This window comes from Antechinus flavipes, chromosome 1 (genome assembly GCF_016432865.1).
Source record: "Antechinus flavipes isolate AdamAnt ecotype Samford, QLD, Australia chromosome 1, AdamAnt_v2, whole genome shotgun sequence".
Lineage (NCBI taxonomy): Eukaryota > Metazoa > Chordata > Mammalia > Dasyuromorphia > Dasyuridae > Antechinus > Antechinus flavipes.
The window spans coordinates 225,168,499-225,193,452 of record NC_067398.1 but is presented as its reverse complement, the minus strand read 5'-3'; the positions used below and the strand labels follow the sequence as shown (position 1 = coordinate 225,193,452).

Genomic DNA, 24,954 nt, shown 5'->3' with positions numbered 1-24,954 from the left:
TAACAGAATTTGTTCTTATTATTCACACTTAAAAAACCAAGTGAATGACAAGTGTTTATTGCCCAGATTATGACTTACAAGTAGATGGACAGCCTAAGTTGAACTCAAAATTAAATTGGAAGAAGTGAATGGATCACACTGCCTTCAGTAAATCACAAAGCTCTTCTAGTGATCTCAAACTTTTCCTGGAAACCATACTAATTATATTGTTTTGTGACTCTAAGAGAGTCATAACCTTTGAGGGCTTCAGTTTTTTTTTATCTGCAAAATGATAGGTTTGGACTGGATGACCTCTGAGGTACCTTTTAGCTCAAAATCTAGTGTCCTATGACCTGTCTTTCTGATCCCAATATTTCATGGTGTTATATAGCAGTGAGTCATGGAATTCTACAGTATTTGTTGAATTTAAAATGTGTATCATGCAGAGGACAATGGAATGAAATATGATTGATGTGAGCTAGTTGAACCACACACATATACACCCTCACACTCACACTCACATTCACTCATATATACATATGTGGAGAGACAGAGACAGAAAGAGAAAGGGAAGGAAGAAGGGAGGAAGAGAGGGAGAGAGATTTGAAAATATTTGGGGTAAATAACATTAATCATTCTGTCAATTAACAATTATTTATTAAATGCCTATTATGTGCCTAACAGAAGTGCTAGGTACTGGAGATAAAATCAAAGAAGAAACGTAACCTGACTCCAAGGAGCTTAAAGGGGAGTAAAGGGGAGACTATATATAAAATAGATCATGTTAATTATTTCCCAGAGGGAAGGCAAAACAGCTAGGTAGATCAGGAAAGGTCTCATGTCGAAATAGTGTTTTATCTGAATCTTGAAGGAGACTAGAGATTGTGAAAGTTGAAACTAAGGAGAGAATGCATTTCAAGCACAGAGGACAGTTATCATTAGGATTTAGAGACAAAAGATAGATGTCATCAAAGAAATATATAAATAAAAATGAGAGGCTGTTCATATTCAAAATGAGGAATAACAAGTGTTCCTAGGAGAAGTTCAGGAAGTGCTGTGGCACCTTGCATCGACTCCTTGTGACTAACTTTCGTTTGGAAATGAATGAGTCACATAGAATGAGAGTTCATGGATCAATTGTGATCTTCCTTGGAAATAATATATGAAGCTTAGATTCCAAATTGAAGCTATCATAGATGCATTTTAGTAGTTTGAATTATAACTTTGATGTATTAAAAAGATACTGTTTTAAAAACTAAATAAGAAAATATATTGTGTGTTAGGATGAAAATTTCTCTACTGAATATGAACTGACTTCTGTACCTTCTTTTTTGGTCACCTAATAGTTTTTTTCTGTGTCTATATAAAATAAAATTATCTAATTATTAATAAGTCTTTATTTTAAAACTCTTAGTGGACAAATGTTAAAGTGATTGTATGATTTTTCCATAGGGCTCTTGTCTTTTTTACACTACAGAATATAATATTGTCTTTTGCCATTTGAAAAAAATTACCCGTTTCAGATTCTTATCTTTGTGGAAAAAATAGAATCTTCTTTAAGGTAAATTATACTCCTGTTTCAGGTATTAAAATACCCATTTACATTTTATAGAATCTGCTTTATTTGACTTGACAAACATATAATATGATTTTTTCTTATAATAATAAAAATTTAAGCCTAACTGCATTTTATTTTTCTAAAGATGTTCCAATTTAAGAAAATAACTTAAAAACCTTAGGAAATTATGATCTTTTTTTATTATGATCTATTTTTAAGGAGGTCAGGGGAGCAGACTTCAAGGTAGGTGGCTTAGAAAGGAGAGTAAGTTGGATGACTGCCCAAGCCTGACAAGTTAGGGGGTGTGATTTCCTTTGGGGCTCTCCTCTGTCATGCTAACACTCTGCTGGTTTTTCTAATAAGCCCTGGTGTAACTAAAATGATTCAATAAGATGATGAGCTACTGGCCTTGAGAGAGTAGAAATACCAAGTTTATTTTAAATATAATGTATTCCTCTTACTTTATAGGTAGTGTGGCCAGAATCTAGAACAAGTAAAGAGGGAAAACTAAAGAAATACACTTTGTTCAGTTTTATTAAGGATGACTTATTTAAAACTATTTAAAACAGAGTCCAAATGGCATATTTTCCCTGAAAGTATTCACAGTACACCCTTCATTTTATTTTAAAAAAATACACTTTATTTATGCGTGTGTGTGTGCGCGCGCGCATATATGCATAGCCCACATGTATAGTCTACATCACAATCTTTTGGAGGAATCTTCTCACCCTACCTGCAAGCCCACCCCCAGTTAGGGCCCATCTCTGTGACCAAGGAAAACAATTTTAAAAAATATGCTCCAGTGTGACTGTATCTAACAAGGAATGCAGAATTTTCCTCTGTCTACTTTGCCACCCTTCCTTCTATCATGAGGAGAGTAGTATATTTCATTGTCTTTGGTTTTTCATTTACTCTGATTTCACTACTTTTTGTGATCTTTCATTTCTGTTGCTTGAGTCAATGTATGGTATAGTTATGAACCATTCATAAAATGAAGGGTGTACTGTGAATGCTTTCAGGGAAGCTTATTTCATCCTCAATCAATCCATTGGTTGTCCTGTGAGTTTCTGTTATTCATAATTTTCATTTCTTAATGCACAATAATATTGCCTATTATATTACATTAATATAACATAGTTTCATCAAGCCATTTACCCACTTTGTTTCTGTTCTTTGGGACCAGAAGAATTTATGAGATTTTGGTGTAGAAGGGAAGTTTGTTTTGGTCCTTGACTTACTTGGAGGGTATGCCTACTAATAGGATCTTTGGTCAGAGTCTGAACAGCTTAGTTACATTTTTTTTTTTTTTAATTCTAAATTACATCCAGAGTAACCGGCTCAGTTACACATACTTTATTAGTGTGATTTTAGGTGTGACTGTGAATTTTTCCAACTATTCTGTCATTTCTATTTTCAGTGGATCACTTTATATAGTACTAATGATATATAACTTCAGAACCCTAATCTTGGGCCTACTCAGGCCAGGCTTCAATAAACACATGGCAACCATGTCTTCTATACTCTTGCCTCTGCTTTCAGAAAATTAGCACAAGCAACAAAGAGAGAGTAATGGCAAAGATGTTATCTGTACTTCTTATTTAAGGCAAGTGAAATTAATACTCAGTTTTCTGTATTTGTAGTGAGAAGCAGAGTTATAGATTCAATTAAATTCAAAGAACTTTTAAAAACTTTATTTATTGATTTTTTTGTTTTTATAACACATTCATTTCTGAATATCTTTCCCTTCTTTAATAGAAATTCATATCTTGTGATAAAGATTTTTTAAAATAAAGAACATAAAAAGTACTTCATCAAAACCAAATCATTGGACCACATCTTATGGGACAGCTAGCTAGGTGGTGCGTTGGATAAACTATCAGATCTAGAGTCAGATCTGAGTTCAAATATGCCTTTATTAGTAGTGTGACTCAGGGGCAAGTCATTTAATCTCTGTTTGCCTTGGTTTCCTCAACTGTAAAATGGGAACAATAATAACAGCTACCTTTCTAGACTTGTTGGTAAAAATCAAATGAGACAATAATTGTAACATGTTTAGCACAGTGCTTGGAACAAAGTAAGTTCTATATAAATGTTAGCTATTGTTATTGTCATAATTGTTATTATCATAACAGTTGTATCAAATTCAGATAGAAATGGAGGCCACCAAACTATACATAGAGATCACTATGGGCCATGTATTGACATAGAAACCATACATTAATATTATTTTTTTGTATTTTTATTGAATTTGTCAAATATTACATTTTAATCTGGTTTAGGCTACACACAGGCGTTTTGTAGGCCACATATAGCCTATGAATCATGTGTTTGAGCCTCTGTCTTATAACCTGTGAAATATTCCACACCTGTATTCACCACCTCATCACTGAAGCTAAGAAAGATACATTTTCTCCTTTTCCCTAGGGCCATGCTAGGTCACTATTATTGGCACTGACTTTCACTTTTTTTTTTTTTTAAACATTGTTAGAACCATATATTGTGCTTTCCTGGTTGTTCTCACTTCACTATAAATTAATATATGTCTTTCCATGCTTTTCTGTTTTTTTTATATTTGTTGTATACCACAGTTTGTTCCCTAAAGCCATTAACTTTATTTCTAGGAATTTGCTACCACAAAAGTACTACTACAAATTTTTTGATCTTTCTGTCTTTACCCTTCTTAAGATATATGCCTAGTGAATCATATCTTTGTGTGAAATAGAATGGATTGATGTTGGAATCTTTACAAACTGCTAACTCATTAGAGTTGATAGATTATTGATCTGATCTTACAAGGAGATGTTTTGGGCCAGAACCTGAAACAAGGTACTAAGTAGAACTAATTGATACAGTGCTTGTGTTCACACCTTTACTCATTGGAGTTCACACCTTTGGGAGATTTCAGGGTTTAGTATGAGATTCCGAATTCACACCTCCCTTGAAGCTCTTAGGGCCAGAGAGCACGCTGGGAGATATCCCACAATCCTACTCTCTCATATATAAGAAACAGACAGAGGCTCTCTGGGAGAGTTCAGCTGATTTTAGATTGAGAGGGGAGCATCAAGTGAGTTCAGCCAGAACCCTCTTTGAGTGAGGAGTTTTATTTCGGAACATTGACTGGGGTCGGAGAGGAGCACTCTGGGAGATTGAGAGCCAGAAGCCCTCTCTTGAAAGCAAGAGAGATCCATTCCATTTTTCCAGTTGGCTGGCTGGAGGCTGAAGAAAGCAGAAGCAGAAGCAAAGGACAATCTGCAAGAGCTCTTGGAACCAAGCAGAGAGATAGGCCTCAACTAACCTAGCTATTTTGGAAGGAGAAAATAAACATTTGCATTTTATCACCTGGCTGAGTTTTGAGATGATTATTACTTTCAACTGCAACTAAGGCTGCCTCCAGAAAACTCCCTGAGAAACCTTCTCCCAGAGAGAAGTATTACATTATTTTAAAAGAAAAAAATCACCACATTTTGGCACCCTGAACATGGGACAGACAGGCCCCTCAGTAGATTTCAGTGGACAAGCTCCAATCCTGATTCCAGTGGAAAAGCCTGTGATCCTGATCCAGTGGAAAAGTCTCCTCAACCCAGAAATTAGGGTGAGCACAACAAAGAAATTTTGTTAAAAGAGTTAAAGTAGAATTTCAGCTAAGATGGAACAGATATTTAGAAAACAGCCTTCTGTTTCTGTTCAAGGAAAATGTTTAGAGAGCATTGTCAAAGTTATGGAAAGCCAAGGTTTGATTATAATTTTGCAGCAGATCACTGAAATTTTAGAAACTGTAAAGAACATATGTCCTTGTTTCTCTCTGGAAAAGGAATTGGATCTAGATGAGTGGCAATTAGTAGGAGAGGATCTTTGTCAATTCTATAATAAAAATGGACCTAACTCAATTTCCAAAGACATACTTAATACATATAATTTAATACACTTTAGGAAATTTTATAAGTATTAAAATAAGGAAAAAGAAGAAACAGCAGCAAGGGGAATTGCCAACTATACTAGGTGAAAAGGAGCAATAATCAGATAACAATGGAGTTAAGTACAATTCTGAGTGTGATACTTCACAGCAGGAGGAATTAGATCATTCTACATCTCATGACCCTCCCCCCTCAATTAACCCTTCATGGGTGGAGGAAGAAGTAAGAGGGGAAGAGGAAGTATTGCAATCAGAACCACCTATTGAGGCATCTCCTGTGAAATAGAATATGACAATATTAGAAAAGCCATTAATTAAGGCAAAAAATGAAGGAGAAGATATATCTGATTTTATAAATGCATATCCTGTGATTGAAAAGCTTGACTCTTCAGGTAAAAAAGAGAGAAAATATATTCCTTTTAATTTGGAAAAAATTAAAGATTTGAAAAAGGATTGCACTCTTTATGGGGCTACATCCTCGTATGTGAAGATGTTACTAGATAATTTGCCTTATGAAATCTTAACCCTGAATGACTGGAAATCCATAGCTAGAACATATCTAGAATTGGGACAAAATTTGTTGTGGCTTTCGGAATTTCATGAATTATGTAGGATTCAAGCCCAATGCAATAGGCAAACAGGAGCTATTGGACAAATAACTTTTGACCAACTAGCTGGTCAAGGTCAGTATGCAAAGAGTTCAGAACAGATTTATTATCCCATAACAGTATATGAGCAAATTTCTAAGGCTGCAATAAAAGCTTGGAATTCTCTCCCTGATAGAAAGATGGAAGTAAAGCTTTCATAAAAATAGAGCAAGGTCCCAATGAACCTTTTGCAGATTTTGCGGGATGTTTGCAAACAGCTGTAATAAGAACCATTGGAGATAATGCTGCCATAGAAATAATGACCAGATATCTGGCTAAGGAAAATGCCAATGAGGTTTGCAAAAGAATTATATGGGAACTAGATAAAGATGCTCCTTTAGAGGAGATCATTAGATGCTGTGCCACAGTGGGCACAAATGCTTATTATACCCAACCTATGATGAACATAGAAAGACAGGGTCCCTCTTGGCAAGGGACTTCTAGGGAAACTCATAGATGTTTTCAGTGTGGAAAAGTTGGACATGTGAGAGCCCAATGTAGATACAGAGATAGAGTGAGAAGACAGGGTGAGAGAAAACCCAAAACCCCATGTCCAAAATGCAACTGAGGCTATCATTGGGCCTCTGAATGTAGATTGACCCAGAGAAATGAGAGGCAGGGCCTAGGCTCAAGGTATCAATCAAAAGATAGGTGGGGCATGATAGCAGCTGAGGTTATATCCAGAGAGACTTTAGAAGTTCAGGACTCTGATGTCATCAACCAACAGAAAAGCAATCAGGATTACAGTTGGGGAGAATATAGATTATTTTAACCCAACAAGGCAGTGTCCATTGCAAACAGCTCCAATGTAATTACCAGATGATGAGGAGAAATCCCAAAAGTGGTAAATAGGAGGGAATTAGATAGGTTAACTGCTTGGGGAAGAGGGTTTGCTTGTATTTCCACAGGTGGAGAAGGAATCAGATGGGTGCCAATGAGCTGTATTCGCCTTGTCCATCAGAGAGAAACAGAAAAAGAGAAAAACCTCAAAACAAAGGAGAAGATTTAAGAAACATCTGACACTGAAAGAGCATGGCTGACAATGAGACTGTTAAAAGAACTTTGAAATCTTCAGCTTTCAGTTCCTGAAAAACCAGCAACAATCATTGGATTCCCTGAGATGAAACAGAAAAAGAGAAAAACTTCAAAACAAAGGAGATTTAAGAAACATCTGACACTGAAAGAGCATGGCTGACAATGAGACTGGTAAAAGAACTTTTAAAAATCTTCAGGAATCATTGGATTTCCTAACACAAGATGAGACTGTTTTAGTTCTTGAAAAACCAGCAAGAATCATTGGATTCCTTGAGATGAAAAATTGTTGATGAAACTTTTGCAGTACTTCAGAGCTTACAGGAACTATTGGATTCCTGGCACATGAACTAATGGACAATGGATTCCTTTTGGACTATTTTTAGGACTTATGGACATGTGTAAATTCTCAGGTTGATTCATGTTATTTGTTACGTTACTATTAGCCTGTGTTATATTGCTATGTGCTTATGTAAATTACATGTAATGCCTCTCATATTGATGGATTTATATATATCATGTATATCTGTTTCAAAGTTCTGGCCTTTATTGATGGATTTATGTGTACCTGTTTCAAGTGAGCCCCTTCAGAAACCCGCTGATCTGATTTGACTTCCTATTTCCTTTGGTGTTTTCATCTCCCTTCCTGAGATGTCAGGGAGGGTGTGACCACCTTCTTTTTATGGTGTTTTCACTCCTTTTTTTGAGCAGTCAGGGAAGGAATGATCACCTTTTTTGGGGGGTTCTCACCTCCTTGAGAAGTCAGGGAGGTCATGACCACCCTATCTTCTAAAACAAAAGAAAGCGGGAGATGTTGGAATCTTTACAAACTGCTAACTCATTAGAGTTGATAGATTATTGATCTGATCTTACAAGGAGATGTTTTGGGACAAAACCTGAAACAAGGTACTAAGTAGAACTAATTGATACAATGCTTATGTTCACACCTTTTCTCATTGGAATTCACACGTTTGGGAGATTTCAGGGTTTAGTATGAGATATCCAAATTCACACCTCCCTTGAAGCTCTTAGGGCCAGAGATCACGCTGGGAGATATCCCACAATTCCACTCTCTCATATATAAGAAATAGACAGAGGCTCTCCGGGAGAGTTCAGCTGAATTTAGATTGAGAGGAGAGCATCAAGTGAGTTCAGCCAGAAGCCTTATCTGAGTGAGGAGTTTTATTTCGGAACATTGACTGGGGTCGGAGAGGAGCACTCTGGGAGATTGAGAGTCAGAAGCCCTCTTTACGAGGCAAGAGAGATTCATTCCATTTTCCAGTTGGCTGGCTGGAGGCTGAAGAAAGCAGAAGCAGAAGCAAAGGACAATCTACAAGAGCTCTTGGAACCAAGCAGAGAGATAGGCCTCAACTAACTGGGCTGCCTCCAGAAAACCTCCCTGAGAAACCTTCTCCCAGAGAGAACCATTATATTTTAAAGAAGAAAAAGAACACCACAGATTGCTTTAGTTACTTCCAAACTTTTTTCTAAAATGATTGGACCAAAATGAATGCTAGCAGAAGCATGGCTATTTATCTTACTAAAACCTAATTCTCACAACTTTATATATGAATAGATTCAATAATCCAATAAAATGATAGAGGGGCAGATTGGATAAAAAAACAAAATTCAACAGTCCATTGTTTATAAGAAGTGCATTTTTTTTAAAAAAATCATATAAAGAATAAAAAATGAAGGTCTCAAAAACAATTACTATGCATCAAATCAATAATAAAAAAATCTGAACTTGCAATCATTTTATATGAAATAAAACAAAGTTTTCAAAAACTTAAAAAGGGATAAACAAGAAAACTAGATTATACTGAAAGACACCATAGACAGCCAACCAATAGCACACTCAAATTCTTCAAATTCCTTAGCATCTAAATTCATAAAGGAAATATTAAGTGTGCTACAAGAGTTCATAATAACATGATATCAAGAGGAGATTTCAATGTTTTTCTTTCAGCTTCTGAAAGAATTAAGTCTAATAGAATGATGAAGGGGTAAATGTAGTACTTAAGAAATAACTGTAGAAACCAGAGCTAAAGGACTTAAGGCATGTTCCAAATGGAACGGCTAAAGAATATTTCTTAGCACTATCTGAAACTTGACCATATAATTAATCATGTAATAAACATAATAATATTTTAAACAGTTATATAGTAACAAGTTCAGGAACTACAAACTAAAGTTATAAGCTAACAAAATTGAGAATAGAAGAAATAGAGGAATACCTTTAAAAAATACTCAAAATGAAATACCCCTCCCTCCCTCCCTCTCTCCTTCCTTCCCTTTCTCTCTCTCTCTCTCTCTCTCTCTCTCTCTCTCTCTCTGTCTCTTTCTCTCTCTCTGTTTCTCCCTTCTTCTCTCCCCCCCCCCTCTCTCTCCTCCCCCTGCCTTTCTGTCTGTCTCTGTCTGTCCCTTTCTCTCTCTCTCTCTTTTTGCTGAGGCAATTGGGGTTAAGTAAATTGCTCACAGTCATACAACATAGCTAGGAAGTATTAAGTGTCTGATGCCAGATTTGAACTCAGGTCCTCCTGACTTCAGGGTTGCTGCTCTATCCACTGAACCACCGAGCTGTCCCCTGCATATCTTAAATAATTCAATCTCAGGGGAGTATTGATGGAAGTTGCCTAAGTACTTCATAGTTTCCCTTGGAAACAATGTTCAATCAAATCTCTAAACGTTTCCTGGAGTGACAAAATCTTCCAAAAGGTGGAGCAAAAACAATTTTTCAGCTTTAGACAAATTAGAAAGACTTGAGGAAATGTCTGTCTCAATGAATAAAAGGGGAGCACAACCCAGCACAGGGGCAAGTCAGCAGGAGACTCTTAGCCATAGCACAGATAAGCAAATGAAGCCCTATAATCCTGGTTTAGCAGGCCAGTTGAACAACAGGCTAGTTTAAGGCTTTCAGTCCCAGTGCAGAAGGCAAACTTCTATTCCTAGGACCCCTGGCACAACAAGTGAGAATAGACCCCAGTGCAAGGGAAAAGCCTCTAGCACCTGAGGCCCTAGTGCAGAAAGGCACTGACCAGGCCACTGGCCTGGAGCAGAGATAACCATGATGACAGGGAAGATCAAAACACAAATGCAGAAGAAGACAACAATGTTAAGATACCTACATGGGAAGTCTCAAAAATGAATAAGAATTAGTTTCTAACCCAAAAGACCTTCTTCAAGGTGCTCAAAAAAGGGTTTTAAAAATCAAAGAAGAGAGGTAGAACACAATTACAAAATATTTTTCACACAAATAAAGTCAGATTTAGGCAACTGAAAAAATATTTATTGTTCATTGGTAGACCAAGCTAATAGAACAAAAATGATAATTGTACCTAATTTAAATTAGTTATTCAGTGCCATATCAATTAAATTACCAAAAATTATCTTCTGGAAGGATAAAAGATGTAGAATATCAATGGCATTAATGTAAAAAATGCAAAGGAAAATGGCTTAGCCATACCAGCAACCATCAAAATTATTTGGTATTGGCTAAGAAAGAGAGGTGAATCAGTTAGTTACAGAGGACACAATAAATAAGTGATTATAGTAATCTATTGTTTGACAAACCCAAACACCCAAACACTCCAGCTTCTGGGATAAGAGCTCACTATTTGACAAAAACTACAGGGAAACCTGGGGGGGAAAAAACAAAAAAAATAATATGGCAGAAACTGGGCATTTACCAATATCTCACCAAAATAAGTTCAAAATGGGTATATGATTTAAACATAAAGAATAATAATACAATTAGCAAATTAGGAGAGCATGGAATAGTTTACCTTTCAGATCTATGGCAAAGGAAAAATTTATGGCCAAACAAGAGATAGAGAATATTATGAAATGCAAAATAGATAATTTTGAATGCATTAAATTAAAACAATTTTGCATGAACAAAACCAATGCAATCAAGATTAGAAGGAAAGCAGAAAACTGAGAAACAATTTTTACAACCAGTGTTTCTGATAAGGGCTTAATTTTTCAAATTTACAGAGAATTGGGTCAAATTTATAAAACTGCAAGTCAAACCATTCTCCAATTGATAAATGGTCAAAGGATATGAACAGACAATTCTCAGATGAAGAAATTGAAACTATTTATAGACATATGAAAATATGCTCCAAATCATTATTAATCAGAGAAATGCAAATTAAAACAACTCTGAGATACCACTACACACCTGTCAGATTGGCTAGAATGACAGGGAAAGATAATATGGAATGTTGGAGGGGATGTGGGAAAACTGGGACACTGATACATTGTTGGTGGAATTGTGAACACATCCAGCCATTCTGGAGAGCAATTTGGAACTATGCTCAAAAAGTTATCAAACTGTGCATACCCTTTGACCAAGCAGTGTTTCTACTGGGCTTATACCCCAAAGAGATATTAAAGAAAGGAAAGGGACCTGTATGTGCCAAAATGTTTGTGGCAGCCCTGTTTATAGTGGCTAGAAGCTGGAAAATGAATGGATGCCCATCAATTGGAGAATGGTTGAGTAAATTGTGGTATATGAATGTTATGGAATATTATTGTTCTGTAAGAAATGACCAGCAGGATGAATACAGAGAGGACTGGCGAGACTTACATGAACTGATGCTAAGTGAAACGAGCAGAACCAGGAGATCATTATATACCTCAACAACGATACTCTTTGAGGATGTATTCTGATGGAAGTGGATCTCTTCGATAAAGAGAGCTTTAATTGAGCAAAGATGGACAGAAGCAGCTACACTCAAAGAAAGAACACTGGGAAATGAACATAAACTGCTTGCATTTTTGTTTTTCTTCCCGGGTTATTTATGCCTTCTGTATTCAATTCTCCCTGTGCAACAAGAAAACTGTTCAGTTCTGCACACATATATTGTATCTAGGATATACTGTAATCTATTCAACATGTAAAGGACTGCTTGCCATCTGGGGGAGGGGGTGGAGGGAGGGAGGGGAAAAATCGGAAGTGAATGCAAGGGATAATGCTGTAAAAAATTACCCTGGCATGGGTTCTATCAATAAAAACTTATTAAAAAAAAAACTGCAAGTCATCTCCAGTTGATAAATGGTCAGTGGATATTAACAGGTAGTTTTCAGATGAAGAAATTAAAGCTATTGATAGTCATATAAAAATATTCCAAATCCCCATTGATTAGAGAAATGCAAATTAAAACAATTCATATCTATTAGATTGGCTAATATGACAGAAAAAAAAGATAATTGTTGGAAAAGATGTGAGAAGATTGGAACTCCATTCTGGATCTATCCATTCTGGAGAGCAATTTGGAACTATGCCCAGGGAACTATAAAATTGTGCATCCCCTTTGATCCATCAATACCACTCTTAGGGCTATATCCCAAAGGGATCATAGAAAAGGGGAAAGGACCCACATATACAAAAATATTTATAGCAGCTCTTTTTGTGGTGGCAAACAATTAGAGGGGATGGCCATCAATTGGGGAATTTCTGAACAAGTTGTGATATATGAATGTAATGGAAAACCATTGTGCTATAAAAATGAGCAGGCAGATTCCAGTAGAACATGGAAAGACTTGAACTGAATGGAATCAGGAGAACAGTGTACACACCAATGGCAAAATTGTGCAATGACCAAATTATGATAGATTTAGCTCTCCTAAGCAGTACAATGATCCAAGAAATTAAAAAAGACTTGTTATGAAAAATGCTGTCCATATCCAAAGAAATATGGTGTCTGAATATAGATCAAAGCATATTATTTTCATTTTTTTTGTGTTTTCTTTCTCATGGTTTCCCTTTTGTTCTGATTCTTCTTTCATAGCATGACTAATGTGGAAATCTTGTCAGATTTTTTGTAATGAAACACAAGAGACAAAAGGAAATCACGTTCCAATAACTACTAAATACATAACATCTAGATTGTTTACTCAAATATGAAACAAAAAAATCTTCACAGTACAAGGAAGCAGTTGGATGGGGAAAATTTTTTTAATCAAATTTTTTTAGTAATGATTTGATTTCCAAGGATATGGCATTTGGAGGGGTTCTGGGAATATAACTGGGGCATTTTTGGTGGAGTTGTAAATCAGTACAACCATTCATAGCAATTTAGGATTATGCAAAAGTACAATATTTTGAGCTGAAGATTCCATTCCTGGGCTTGTACGCCAAGGAGGCCACTCATAAGAAGAAAATCATCATGTACACCAAACTAGTTATAACATCACTTTTTGTTTTAGCAAAGTAGATGTAGATGGCTAAATAAAGTATAGTACACTCAATCTAATGGAATTAGGTTGTGCTGTAAGAAATGATGAATGAGATTAATACAGAGAAACATGAAAAGAGATACTAGAACTAATGCAAAGTAAAGTAAGAAGAGCCAAGAAAAAAATAAACATAGTTACTATAACAATTTAAACAGAAAGAATAATCACACACAAAAAAATCAAAAGTGATTTTTCAAAATTATAAAAAAGAAACATAATTTGTAAGAAGAGATTCTAGAAGATATATCCAACTCACCTCTTTCCAGAGATAAGATGTCTGCACATGTTGTTCATTGCATCAATTTTAAATCTGTTATGCAGATTTTCCCTCTTTTTCTTTTTGTATCTTTAAAATGTTATATTATGTGATGACTCTCTGGATGGGCCAATGGAGAAGATACTGGAAAAAAAGCATGCTAATGTACAAAACAAAAGACATTAATGAAAACATTTAAAATGTGAAAAAATGTGAAAGATTTAAGATTTAATAAGTGCAGTGATCAATCATGATTTCAGAAAACCAAGATAAAGTACTCCTGACAGAAAGGTAGTAGACTCGGGATGCAGAATTTGGCAAACATCTTTGACTATGCTCAATGTAAGAATTAGTTTTGCTTGACTATACATATTTCTTAGAAAGGTTTTGTTTTCTTTTTATTCCCAATGGAAATGAAAGGAGGTGGGAGGGAGAAAATAAATATTGTTGATTTAAAAATTAAATTAAGTTTTGAAAAAAAAGAAATGACTTGAGCTTAGGTTTTATCTCTGACATCAAATTGGTAAGCCATATTTCTGAACCCAAAATAACATCCTTAGAGATAAAATAACCTCTATAGGGGTATTTTTGTTGGTTTGTCTTATTCACCTCTTCAGCTATGTTTAATGGAAAAGAAATACAGCTTTAAGATCATTGCTTATGTTTGTATGACCCAGTGTTCACTTTTTGTAGGGTATTTGAGCTGGAATTATTATGTGACCATGCCAATGCCAGCATCTACCTTCACAATTGCAGTTGGATCCTGGAAAGAAGCGAAGCTGGAGCCCTGTTCACTGAATGAACCATCAACTGTGACATCTTTTTCATCTTCTGAGGCAGACTCTAGGTTAGTGCTTGGGTTCTTACTGAATAATACACACTTGAGAAAATAATAGAACCTCTTTTTCTTAAGCCTTTATGAATGTGAGTTATTGTAGCGAAGGAACTCTAATGGAGGTTTGTTTAAAAAGAACAGGATAAAATGCTACTGGAAAAATAGGGAATAAGATTTATTCCTTATGCAGAAATAGATGTATACGGTATGGCCCAAAAGTCTTAGTGCAAGGTTGAGCTTTTGTAATTTAAACTCACACAAGGCCTTTTAGCACACTCAGGATACTCATACATCCATACACACATATCTCCACGGAGTCACATATAGAGCCTACAGAAACAGAAACGCACAGTGGAGAGTCAGCTTCAGGGTCAGGAAGAACTGTGTTCTAGTCTTGCCAGATGCCTGCTAACTTGGTGAAGTTACTTAATCTCTTTGTGCTCCAGGCATCTCTTTAAGACTCTAATTTGCTGGATTTTTGCTGATTTGCTTTGGTAAAGGGAGCTTTCCAGCTAAGAGTTCCCAATACTAGTGAAATTACAAGTCTAGATTAATACTGAGCAAATAACTATGGAGGTAAGCCAGCATTTTTCAAAATTGGAGCATCTAAGACTCTTTCTGAATTTTAACTCTAACCTTACTAGCTGTGTGTCATTGGGCAAGTCACTTAACCCTATCTGCTTTAGTTTCCTTATCTGTATGAGTTGGTGAAGAAAATGACAGACTACTCAAGTATTTGTGCCAAGAAAAATCTCAATTATGGTCACAAAGAGTCATGTAGGACTGAAACTGAAACAACTGAACAGCAACAATAATGAAAATTTCTTTCACCATCCCCTCCTTCCCTGATGTCATTTTGTATCACAAATTTACTTATTGATGAATATGTAGTATCTTTCCAATAGAAGTATAAAAGTATATGCAGGACAAGTTGGAAATATTCAATATAAGGAAAACTGCTTTTTGTGAAAGACTGTGTAGAAGGTGGGACTTTAACTACAATTTTAAAAAAGCCAGGAGGGAAGCCAAGAGGCAGATATGAGAAGGGAGAAAATTAGAAGCCTGGAGAATCACCAGAAAAATGCCCAGAGTCAAGAGATAGGGGGGAAGCAGAAGAAAGGGAACATTGATGCATTATGCATGAGGTATTATGCTAAATATTTTACAGATATTATTTCATTTGATCTTTACAACAATCCTGAAAGAGTTTCTATTATTATTTTCATTGACAGTTGAGAAAACTGAGGCAGACAGGTTAAGTGTTTCACCCAGCATCACTGAACTAGAAAGCATCTGAGAAAGTATCTAGATTTGAACTCACATCCTTTCTGAAACTAAGTCTAGCACTCTACTCACTACTTAACCCAGCTACCTAAGATATATTATGTGAGGAACAGCTGAAAAGGGTAATGTCACTAGATCAAAGACTATGTTTGTGAGGGATAAAAAGTGTAACAAGATTAGTTACAATGGTTATGACAGAGCCAAGTTATGAAGAGCTTTGGATACCAAACAGAATGGTTTTTAATTGAATCTTAAGGTGATAGGAAGCCATCATTAAATGGAGTGTGGAGAAATTGTGACATGGTCAGACCTATGCTTTAGGTACAGCTGAGTGGAGGATGAACTAGAGGAAGGTGAGATTTGTGGCAGGGAGAATTGTAATAGTCTGAGTATGAGCTCTTTCACTAAGCTAGTGGCAATGTCAGAGGAGAAAAGGGAGTATATATGAGAGATATTATGAAGGTAAGTTTGACAGGATTTGACAAAAGATTGAATATAGGAAATGAGGGTGAGGAGTTAATCATGACGCATAGGTTGCTATACCTGATGACTAGAAGGGTGGTGGTGACCTCAAAAGTAATTGGGAATTTAGTAAAAAAAGGAGGACATGGGGAGGAAAGCTATTAAGTTCAGTATTCAACATATTGAGTGTCAGATACCCAATTCAAGCTGTTTACTAAGCAAGTTAGTATGCAAGACTGGAAGTTAAAAGACTGGAAGTTAAACATAAAAGCTGAATAAATATGAGAATTATTAGTGTAGAGATGACAACTGAAAACACAGGAACGGATTGGATCATCAAGTGAAACAATATGAACAGAAAACAGGACTCAAAAACAGAGCCTTAGAGGACATTCACCATTACTGAGTATGACTTGGATGAAGATAGAGCAAAGGGAGACAAGAGAGAGCAGTCAGTTGGGTAGAAAGAGAATCAGAAGAAAGCAGTGTTCCAAAAGAGAAGTGTCAGGAAGAAGAGAATGATCAACAATATCAAAGATTGCAGAAGGGTCAAGAAGAAGGAGGATTGAAAAAGAGCCTTTGAATTTGGGAATAAAGGTACTATTAATAACTTTGGCAAGAGGTGAATAATGAAGATTACCAAAGTAAAGAGTTATAAGAGAGTGAGAGGCAAGGGACTGGAGGCATCAATTGTAGAAAGCCTCCTCAAAAAGTTTAGCTATGAAAAGGTACAACAAGCATAATAGCTATTAAGGATGGATACATCAAGTGAGGTTTTTTTTTGGGGGGGAAGAGGGAATTTTATTTTTTAATTAGTATTTTATTTTCCTCAATAACATAAAAAATCCTGAGATGGTAAAAAAAAAAAAACAACCTGATGTTATATACATATGCAATCATATCAAACATATTTTGCTATTAATCATTTTGTGCAAAAAAATACAAACCAAAAAAAAAAAAAGGAAAGAAAAGAAAGTGAAAACATGCTTTGGTCTTTATTTAGATCATCAGGGTTGGTTTGTTTGCTTTTGAGAAAAAATGAGGAAGAAAAAACAGGCAAGCAAACAACAACTACAAAAGATGAAAATACTAGATTGTGATCTACATTCATTCTCCATAGTTTTATCTCTGGATGCAGATGGCTCTCTTCATCAAAAAATCATTGGAATTACCCTGAATCACCTCAATGTTGAAAAGAGCCACGTTTATCACAGTTGATCATCACATAATCTTGTTGATGTGTACAATATTCTGTGAGTTCTACTCCCTTCAGTTAGCATCAATTCATGTAAGTCTCTCCAAGTCTTTCTGAAATCATCCTGCTGATTATTTCTTATAGAACAATAATATTCCATTATATTCATATGCCATAACTTATTCAGCTATTCTCCAACTGATGGACATTTACTCAGTTTCCAATTCTTTGTCACCACAAAAAAAGATCTACTACAAACATTTTTGTACATGTGGGTCCTTTTCCCTCTTTTATGATCCCTTTGGGATACAGACTCAGTGGAGAACACTTCTGAATCAAAAGATATGCACAGTTTGATAGCCCTCTGGACATACTTCCAAATTGTTCTCCAGAATGGCTGGATCCCTTCATAACTCCACCAACAACATATTAGTAAACCAGTTTTCTCACATTCTCTCCAACATTTATGATTATCTTTTCTTGTCATCTTAGCCAATCTTACAGGTGTGTAGCAGTGCCTTAGAATTGTCTTAATTTGTATTTCTCTAATCAATAGTGATTTAGAGCATTTTTTCATATGACTAGAAATTAGATCCAATTTCTTATGTAATATGTGAATATAAAAAACTCAGCAGAAGTGATAGGAGGAAGGAGAGCTATGAGAGGTTTCAACAGGGATGAAAAGGTTTGGAAAACCATTGTGATAAGTGGGCTATTTAGTCAATTAGGGAGGTGTTAAAGGATTGCCTTGTCATAGGGAGGATCCAGTTGAAATTACATAACATGCCTTTAATATCAGCATGATTTTGAGATTTTTTTCTAGCTTTATTTAGAAGCATGTGAATAGCAACAAAGATGTGAGTAGGGACAAAGATAGTGAGCAGATGATGAGATTAATCCTAGGCAGAAGCTTGGCAAGGCACAAAGTATGAAGTACAAAGGAATCAAAAGAAGAGGACAAAGTAGAGTGAACTTCACTAAGGGGTCAAAATGGGGAAGAGAGAAAGGTATAGTCAGTAAAGTGATATCTCTCACCCTACAATCAGGAAGAGGTCAGGAAATAGTATTCTGCATTTTTTTGTCCATCATGAAGTTCCTTAACTTTAGTGGACCTCAGTTTTCTCAGATGTAAAATTAAATGTGTCAGTGATCCTCAGCCTTTGTGATCCCATTTGGAGTTTTCTTGGCAAAGACACTCGAGTGATTTGCCATTTCCTTCTCTGGCTCATTTTACAGATGTGGAAACTAAGCTAAATGAGGTTAAGTAAGTTGCTCAGGCTCACATAGCTAATATGTGTCTGTGGTTGGAGTTGAACTCAGGAAGATGATGAATCTTTCTGACTCCAAGTATGGTACTTTTTCTACTGTGCCACCTCCCAGCTCTTCTTTTTTTGTGGTGAGGAATTATTTTCAGGCTATTTGAAATAGAAGTAAGAGATTTTTGCTGAAGGGAAAATTGTCTGATTGGTTGGGAGGGGACCATAAAAATGTGTGATTGAATGCCCTTTTCCTGGGCATTTATAGTAGGAAAGTGAACTTTCTGGGTGTGTTCTTCAGCTACACCTCCTATCTCTTCTTCTGAGCTGGATCTTTGATTTGTTGCTCATAGGCCAAAGGGAGAAGTTGTAAGGGCTTTTATCCTCATCCTACTTGCATTTTTTCATTCACTTTGTTTCTTGGTCTAAATGATTGGATTTACCTCTTTCAAATGATTGTATATTTCAATGAGGAGATTTTGTAGCATTTGGGGACTTGATAGAATATTACCTCTATTTTAGATTAGAATTTCAAATATTTTGGGCTACAAAGAAATGTGGATATAGCTAAAAGTGGTAGCCTTATAAGCAAACCTACTTCCTTGGATCTTGATTTACCTTCATTTATCATAGTTAATACAGCCTAGATGATCTCTAAAGTATATTATCTAATTCTGAGAACATGTGACTTGAACCTTCCTTCATTTATTGATCTACCTCTGTTAACCAAAAATGCTCTGATGTAGTTATAATTAACATAGTTTACATTTGCTTAGTCTCATTCATGTTGTATTTCTAGTCTGCTTTTCAAAGTTTTCCTTTAGAAGTTTTAGGGTGATGGCATATTATAATTCACAAAATCCTTGACTCTTTGCTACTTTTTCTAACAAAGGTATCCTTTGGTGCTAAGAGTAGTGGTGTTTCTGATTATGTTCACATCTGGTCTTCTTTGCCTTGCTACTCCCACACTTCACCCTCCCTAAGACCACCAAATCATTTCACATAAATGTAACTTTTACAGGGAGTCTAATATGCTACAGGTTTTCTTTTGCCTAATGTTTTCATCTGGAGTCCAGAAATTTGGCCACAGTATTTATTGGTCACTGAACTTTTGATCATTCTTCATATGGATTAAATTAAAGAAAGAACTTTTTTTCTCCAAGATCAGCTCCATGAAGTATCTCCCCACTCCAGCTGAACATTTTAGTAGATAATCAGTAGTAAGACTGATAAAGTCCAAACCATTTATTTTATTGAACTTTATGAACAGAAATATAATGTGCACTAACCATGAGGAAATTCTTTTACTTACGTTAAGCATTGTGACACTTAAAAAAAAAACCAAAACATTTTCTTTACTTTGGAATCATTGCCCAAAAGTGCATAGGTACTTATATAGAATCCTCTAAAAGGCAGCAAAAAATGATGAAAGTTGGAAAATCCAAATTATGAAAAAGCCTCAAAGGTATTGAAGTTATTGAGTGGGGTTTGGGTTGATCATTAAGGTTATGTCTTGAGAGTAAAGGAACAGTAAGCTCAAAGTGAATGAACAATATAATTCTTATTTTGATTTTAATCTGCATTAATAATATCCAGAAATAGTGAAGCAATAAATACCCCTACTGGACTTTATCCTGATGAAACTATGTCAAAAATATTATACTCAGTTCTGCTGCTGCATTATAGAAAAGACATTAAGTTGGAGACTGTCTAGGGGAAAGCTATTAGAATGGTACATTCATGCCATATTGGGATTGTTTGGAGAAACTAGGAATACTTGGCCTGGACAACAGAAAATTTATAGCCATTTTTAAATACAACTACCCAACTTCCCTTTCCAGTCTTATTCATTATTATAACTTTTCTCATATTCTTTAGTTCAGTCATATTGAGTTTCTTGCTGATCCTCATACATGATCCTCCATTACATATCCAAGCCTTTTACTGGCTAACATCCATCAATCAGTCAGTAATCAGGAAATATTTATTACATGCCTTCACTGTGCTAAATACTGGGGATAGAAATACAAAGAATGTAAAAATCCCTACTCACAAGAAACTTACATATAAAAACATGCACACGCATATATATGTGTCTGTGTGTGTCGACATATATGTGAATATATTCTCCCCTATATGTGTGTGTATGTCACACACATATGAGACAATTAGAAGATTATTATAAATTTGGAGAAAGTTCTTCCAATGGAATGATAAAGTTGGAAGCCTGTCTGCAAAGGGTTTAAAAGGGAAGAAATGGAGACACCTAATATAAATAACTTTTTCAAGGAGTTCAGCGGCAAAGGGGAGGAGAAATTTGGAAGATAGTTAGCAGGGATGGTAAGATCAGATGAGATATTTTTTTAAAGGATGTAGGAGACCTGAGCACATTTGCAGGCGGTTAAAGAGGATATCAGTAGATAGGGAGATATCGAAGATGAGAGAAAGTGAAGGTGATGATAGTGTCAACCTGTTGAAAAAGATGGGAGGTAATGGGATCAGGGGTTTATGCAGAGGGATTTTGGCTTGGCAAGAAGAAGGACCACCATTTTACCAAAGATCAGAGTAAAGAAGAAGATCGTGGGGAGAGATCTTTGAGTGATAGGAGATGAGATGAGAAGCTTGAGTTTTCTTGATAAACAGATCTCAGTTTTTTCAATGAGATGAGGTTCTCAATCAAGAGTGTAAAGAGAGGGGCACTGAGTAGGAATGATATGGATTCGAACATTGTGAATGAGATTGTGAATTGATAAGAAAGAATAGAAAAATTACCTTATTGTAGTGAGGGTCCAAGTGAGATTAAATAATATAATTTTGTAGAAGACTCAGTTTTTAGAAGTTTCTTCATTTCTTCCAACTCCTTTCAGCAATATGTAACTAGGAGTAAAGAAGATAGGTAGTTGGAATAAAATAAAATTGGGGCTTCATTCACTAAAGGTTAAGATAGGAAATAGGGGAGGATAGCCAATGTAGAGGTAATAGCCTAGTAAAGAAATGAGGAAGTATGATGACTTTTGGCACACTTATCTTGTGCCAAAGGAGTCTTGTGCAGTGGTCATAATGGCCTAACTCAAACACCTTTGGAATAGGACCCTTTTAGGATCCTAGCCTGGTATTCCTTTTTCACTTTACTGCATCAACCAATGATACTTCGCAAATCAAAAAACACTCTTGCCTTGGTGAGGATGACTAAGTAATAGGCCCCAGCCATGACTAACATTCTGACTAAAGGTCTAAGAAAATAGTGGACCAGCCTGACCATGTTTTGGATCCTATAAATTATTCCATATGACCAAATCCTTGACACCACTTCTCACCCAAAAATGATTCACCTCGGTGGCTTAGTAGCCCGTGCCTCAGTTCTTCCTGGTCATATGCGTTAAATAAACCTGTTTTCTCTACTTGCATCCAGCCCCAGAACCTCCTACTGAACACCTTATGGGAATTTCCCTACCAAGGCTTGACTCTTAGTTCTGCATCCTGGTTTTCTAGACTTTTAAGCTTTTGACCAATAACTAGATTAAAGGTCCCTGCAGCCTCACTTGTCTCACAATATTCTTAGGGATTTCAGAGAACAATAACTAGAAATGTGAACTCTATGTCCAAAGGGGAGAGACTCTACTTTTACCTAATTGGTGGCTAAACTGGGACTTGGGCTTACTCTGAATATGTCCTTCAGTTTCCCACCTTTCTGACCTTATATAAAGATCCAGCAGTAGCAGACAGGGGTAGAGGGAATGGAGGTCTCACTAAGGATGATGAACCAAGGAGAGAAATAACCATAGGAGAAAATGGAAAGCTAAAGATTTTGATCAGGAAAAGGAATTTGTGAGTTCATGAATATGAAAATATTTGGTGAGTAATGGCAAGATTAAAAGTATTATCATCCCTTTGTGTAGCTGAGGTGATGAGAAGGAATAGATCATGGGCATTCAGTAAATTTAAGAATTAGAAAGTTAGATTATTCAAGGTACTATCAGTAGATATGTTGAAGTCCATTAGTATGAAGGCACGAGTTGAGAAAAGAGTAAGATTGTGAATCAGGCATTGAATTCATTGAGGAAATAAGAATTTCTAGAAGTTTCTAGAAAAAGGCTACCAAAATCTGAATTCGGTGATAAATTAGGATGGACCCTAACAAATAAAAGGTTGCTGGAAGATATGGATAGAGAGAGAGCTCGAAAGTGGCCTTAGATCTTCCTGACTCCAGGGCAGGTGCTTGATACACTGTGCCATCTAACTGCCCTTGAAAGTAGCATTAGGTAGCAAAGAAGTGTTATGACTCCTTAATAATTTAAGTTACTTAGTTTCTCATTAACTTTTGACTGTTGAGATCTACTATTAAATATAATTTTTATTGTATTATGGTCAGTAAAATATTGATTTAATATTTTTTAAACTTGTTAAAATTGTGATATTTTTAATGCCCAAACATCAATGAGATTAAATAAGATAATATTGACAAAAGTGTTTAAAATAGTGCTTGGCAAAGCTAGTAGATGCTATATAAATCCTGCTTTCATGTGGTCAGTTTTTGTAAAGATACCACATATAGCTTAGAAATATGTATACTTCTTTCTCTTCCTATTCAGTAATCTCCAGAGGTCTATCATATTTAACTTTCTTTTTTTTTTAAAAATTTTTTATTTAATAATTACTTTATATTGACACTCGTTTCTGTTCCGATTTTTTTTTCCCCTCCCTCCCTCCACCCCCTCCCCTAGATGGCAAGCAGTCCTTTATGTGTTGGATATGTTGCAGTATATCCTAGATACAATATATGTTTGCAGAACCGAATAGTTCTCTTGTTGCATAGGGAGAATTGGATTCAGAAGGTATAAATAACCCGGGAAGAAAAACGAAAATGCAGATAGTTCACATTCGTTTCCCAGTGTTCTTTCTTTGGGTGTAGCTGCTTTTGTCCGTCATTTATCAATTGAAACTCAGTTAGGTCTCTTTGTCAAAGAAATCCATTCCATCAAAATATGTCCTCATACAATATCGTTGTCGAAGTGTATAATGATCTCCTGGTTCTGCTCATTTCACTTAGCATCAGTTCATGTAAGTCTCGCCAGTCCTCTCTGTATTCATCCTGCTGGTCATTTCTTACAGAACAATAATATTCCATAACATTCCATATTTAACTTTCTTAAAATACTATTCTGATCCTTAACATTTTTCTTGTGTTTTTTAAAAATTATATTTCTATAAGTCTTATAAGAGCAAAATGAGATCCCCATAATTTATTTTAATAATAGTTTTATTGTAATCTTATTTCTAAGTAGAGGAAAGATTAGGATCTTTGCAAGTTGGGAAGGGGAGAATGAACAAGTGCAATTCCCTGAATTCAGGAGGAAAAAAGTGTTTTCCTCCCTGCAAGTGACTGCGTTCAAAAAAACATAAAAGTTATAAGTGTTCGACCAGTATAGGGCCAGTTTTTAAATAAAACAAATGGGTTGCTTGAGATGGATAATTGTGAGAAAATTTCTTGCTTCAGTCTTCAGATTTTATTGTCATACTGTCATATGTTCAGTATACCCTTATTTAAGGGTTAACTCTAAGTACTGGGTACAGGTGGTATAGCTTCTCTATGCAGGATTAGAATCAAACAATATAATAAGATTTTCTGATAATTCCCACAAGTGAATCAAGACAGAAATTGTATTGGACCCATAAATTAATATAAAGGAATCTGAGCTAGCTACAGAATTGAGTCATAAGATGGGATCAGTATGGTCACTGAATTTCCACCTTCACTTGCTACTTCAATCCCCTCATTTCCCTCAGATTCCTCTATTCCATTCTTTGCCTTTTCCCCTTTCGCTATTGTTTCCTTGTTGAATGAAATATATTTTGGCTCCTCAAATTTATCTATTCTTTCCACCTTTGACCAGTTCATATGAGAGTGAGGTTCTTGTGTTACCTACTCCCTTTCCCCTTCTTCATTGTTTTTTAGTCTTCTTTTTGCATATCTGAATTTTGTAAAAATAATTTCTTCTTTTTCTACCTTTCTCCCTTAAACTTTTCTTTTCCCTTTCATTTTAAAACTAATTATATTCCTTATTATTATTATTAGACTCCTTCTATTAACCTGTAATGATGATAGGGTTCTGAGAAGATGCATGTATCATCTCCACATATTAGAATGTAAACAGTTCATCCTTGTATATTCATTTATGATTGCTTGTTCATATTTACTTTTTATGTTTCTTTTGACTCCTGAATTTATATTTCATAGTTTTTATAAAGCTATGGTCTTTTCATCAGGAATACTTCTGTTTCATTATGTCCATT

The 24,954-nt window shown here is 35.6% G+C and overlaps 1 protein-coding gene across 1 annotated transcript in view; it reads left to right on the top strand.

The window, feature by feature from the left end:
- The window catches only part of AOPEP (aminopeptidase O (putative)), a 448,257-nt gene that overhangs the window by 38,747 nt on the left and 384,556 nt on the right, over positions 1–24,954 (top strand). The window contains exon 3 of the mRNA XM_051996910.1: positions 14,322–14,475. Within this exon, the coding sequence (XP_051852870.1) occupies positions 14,322–14,475 (154 nt within the window). The remainder of the gene's footprint in view (positions 1–14,321; positions 14,476–24,954) is intronic.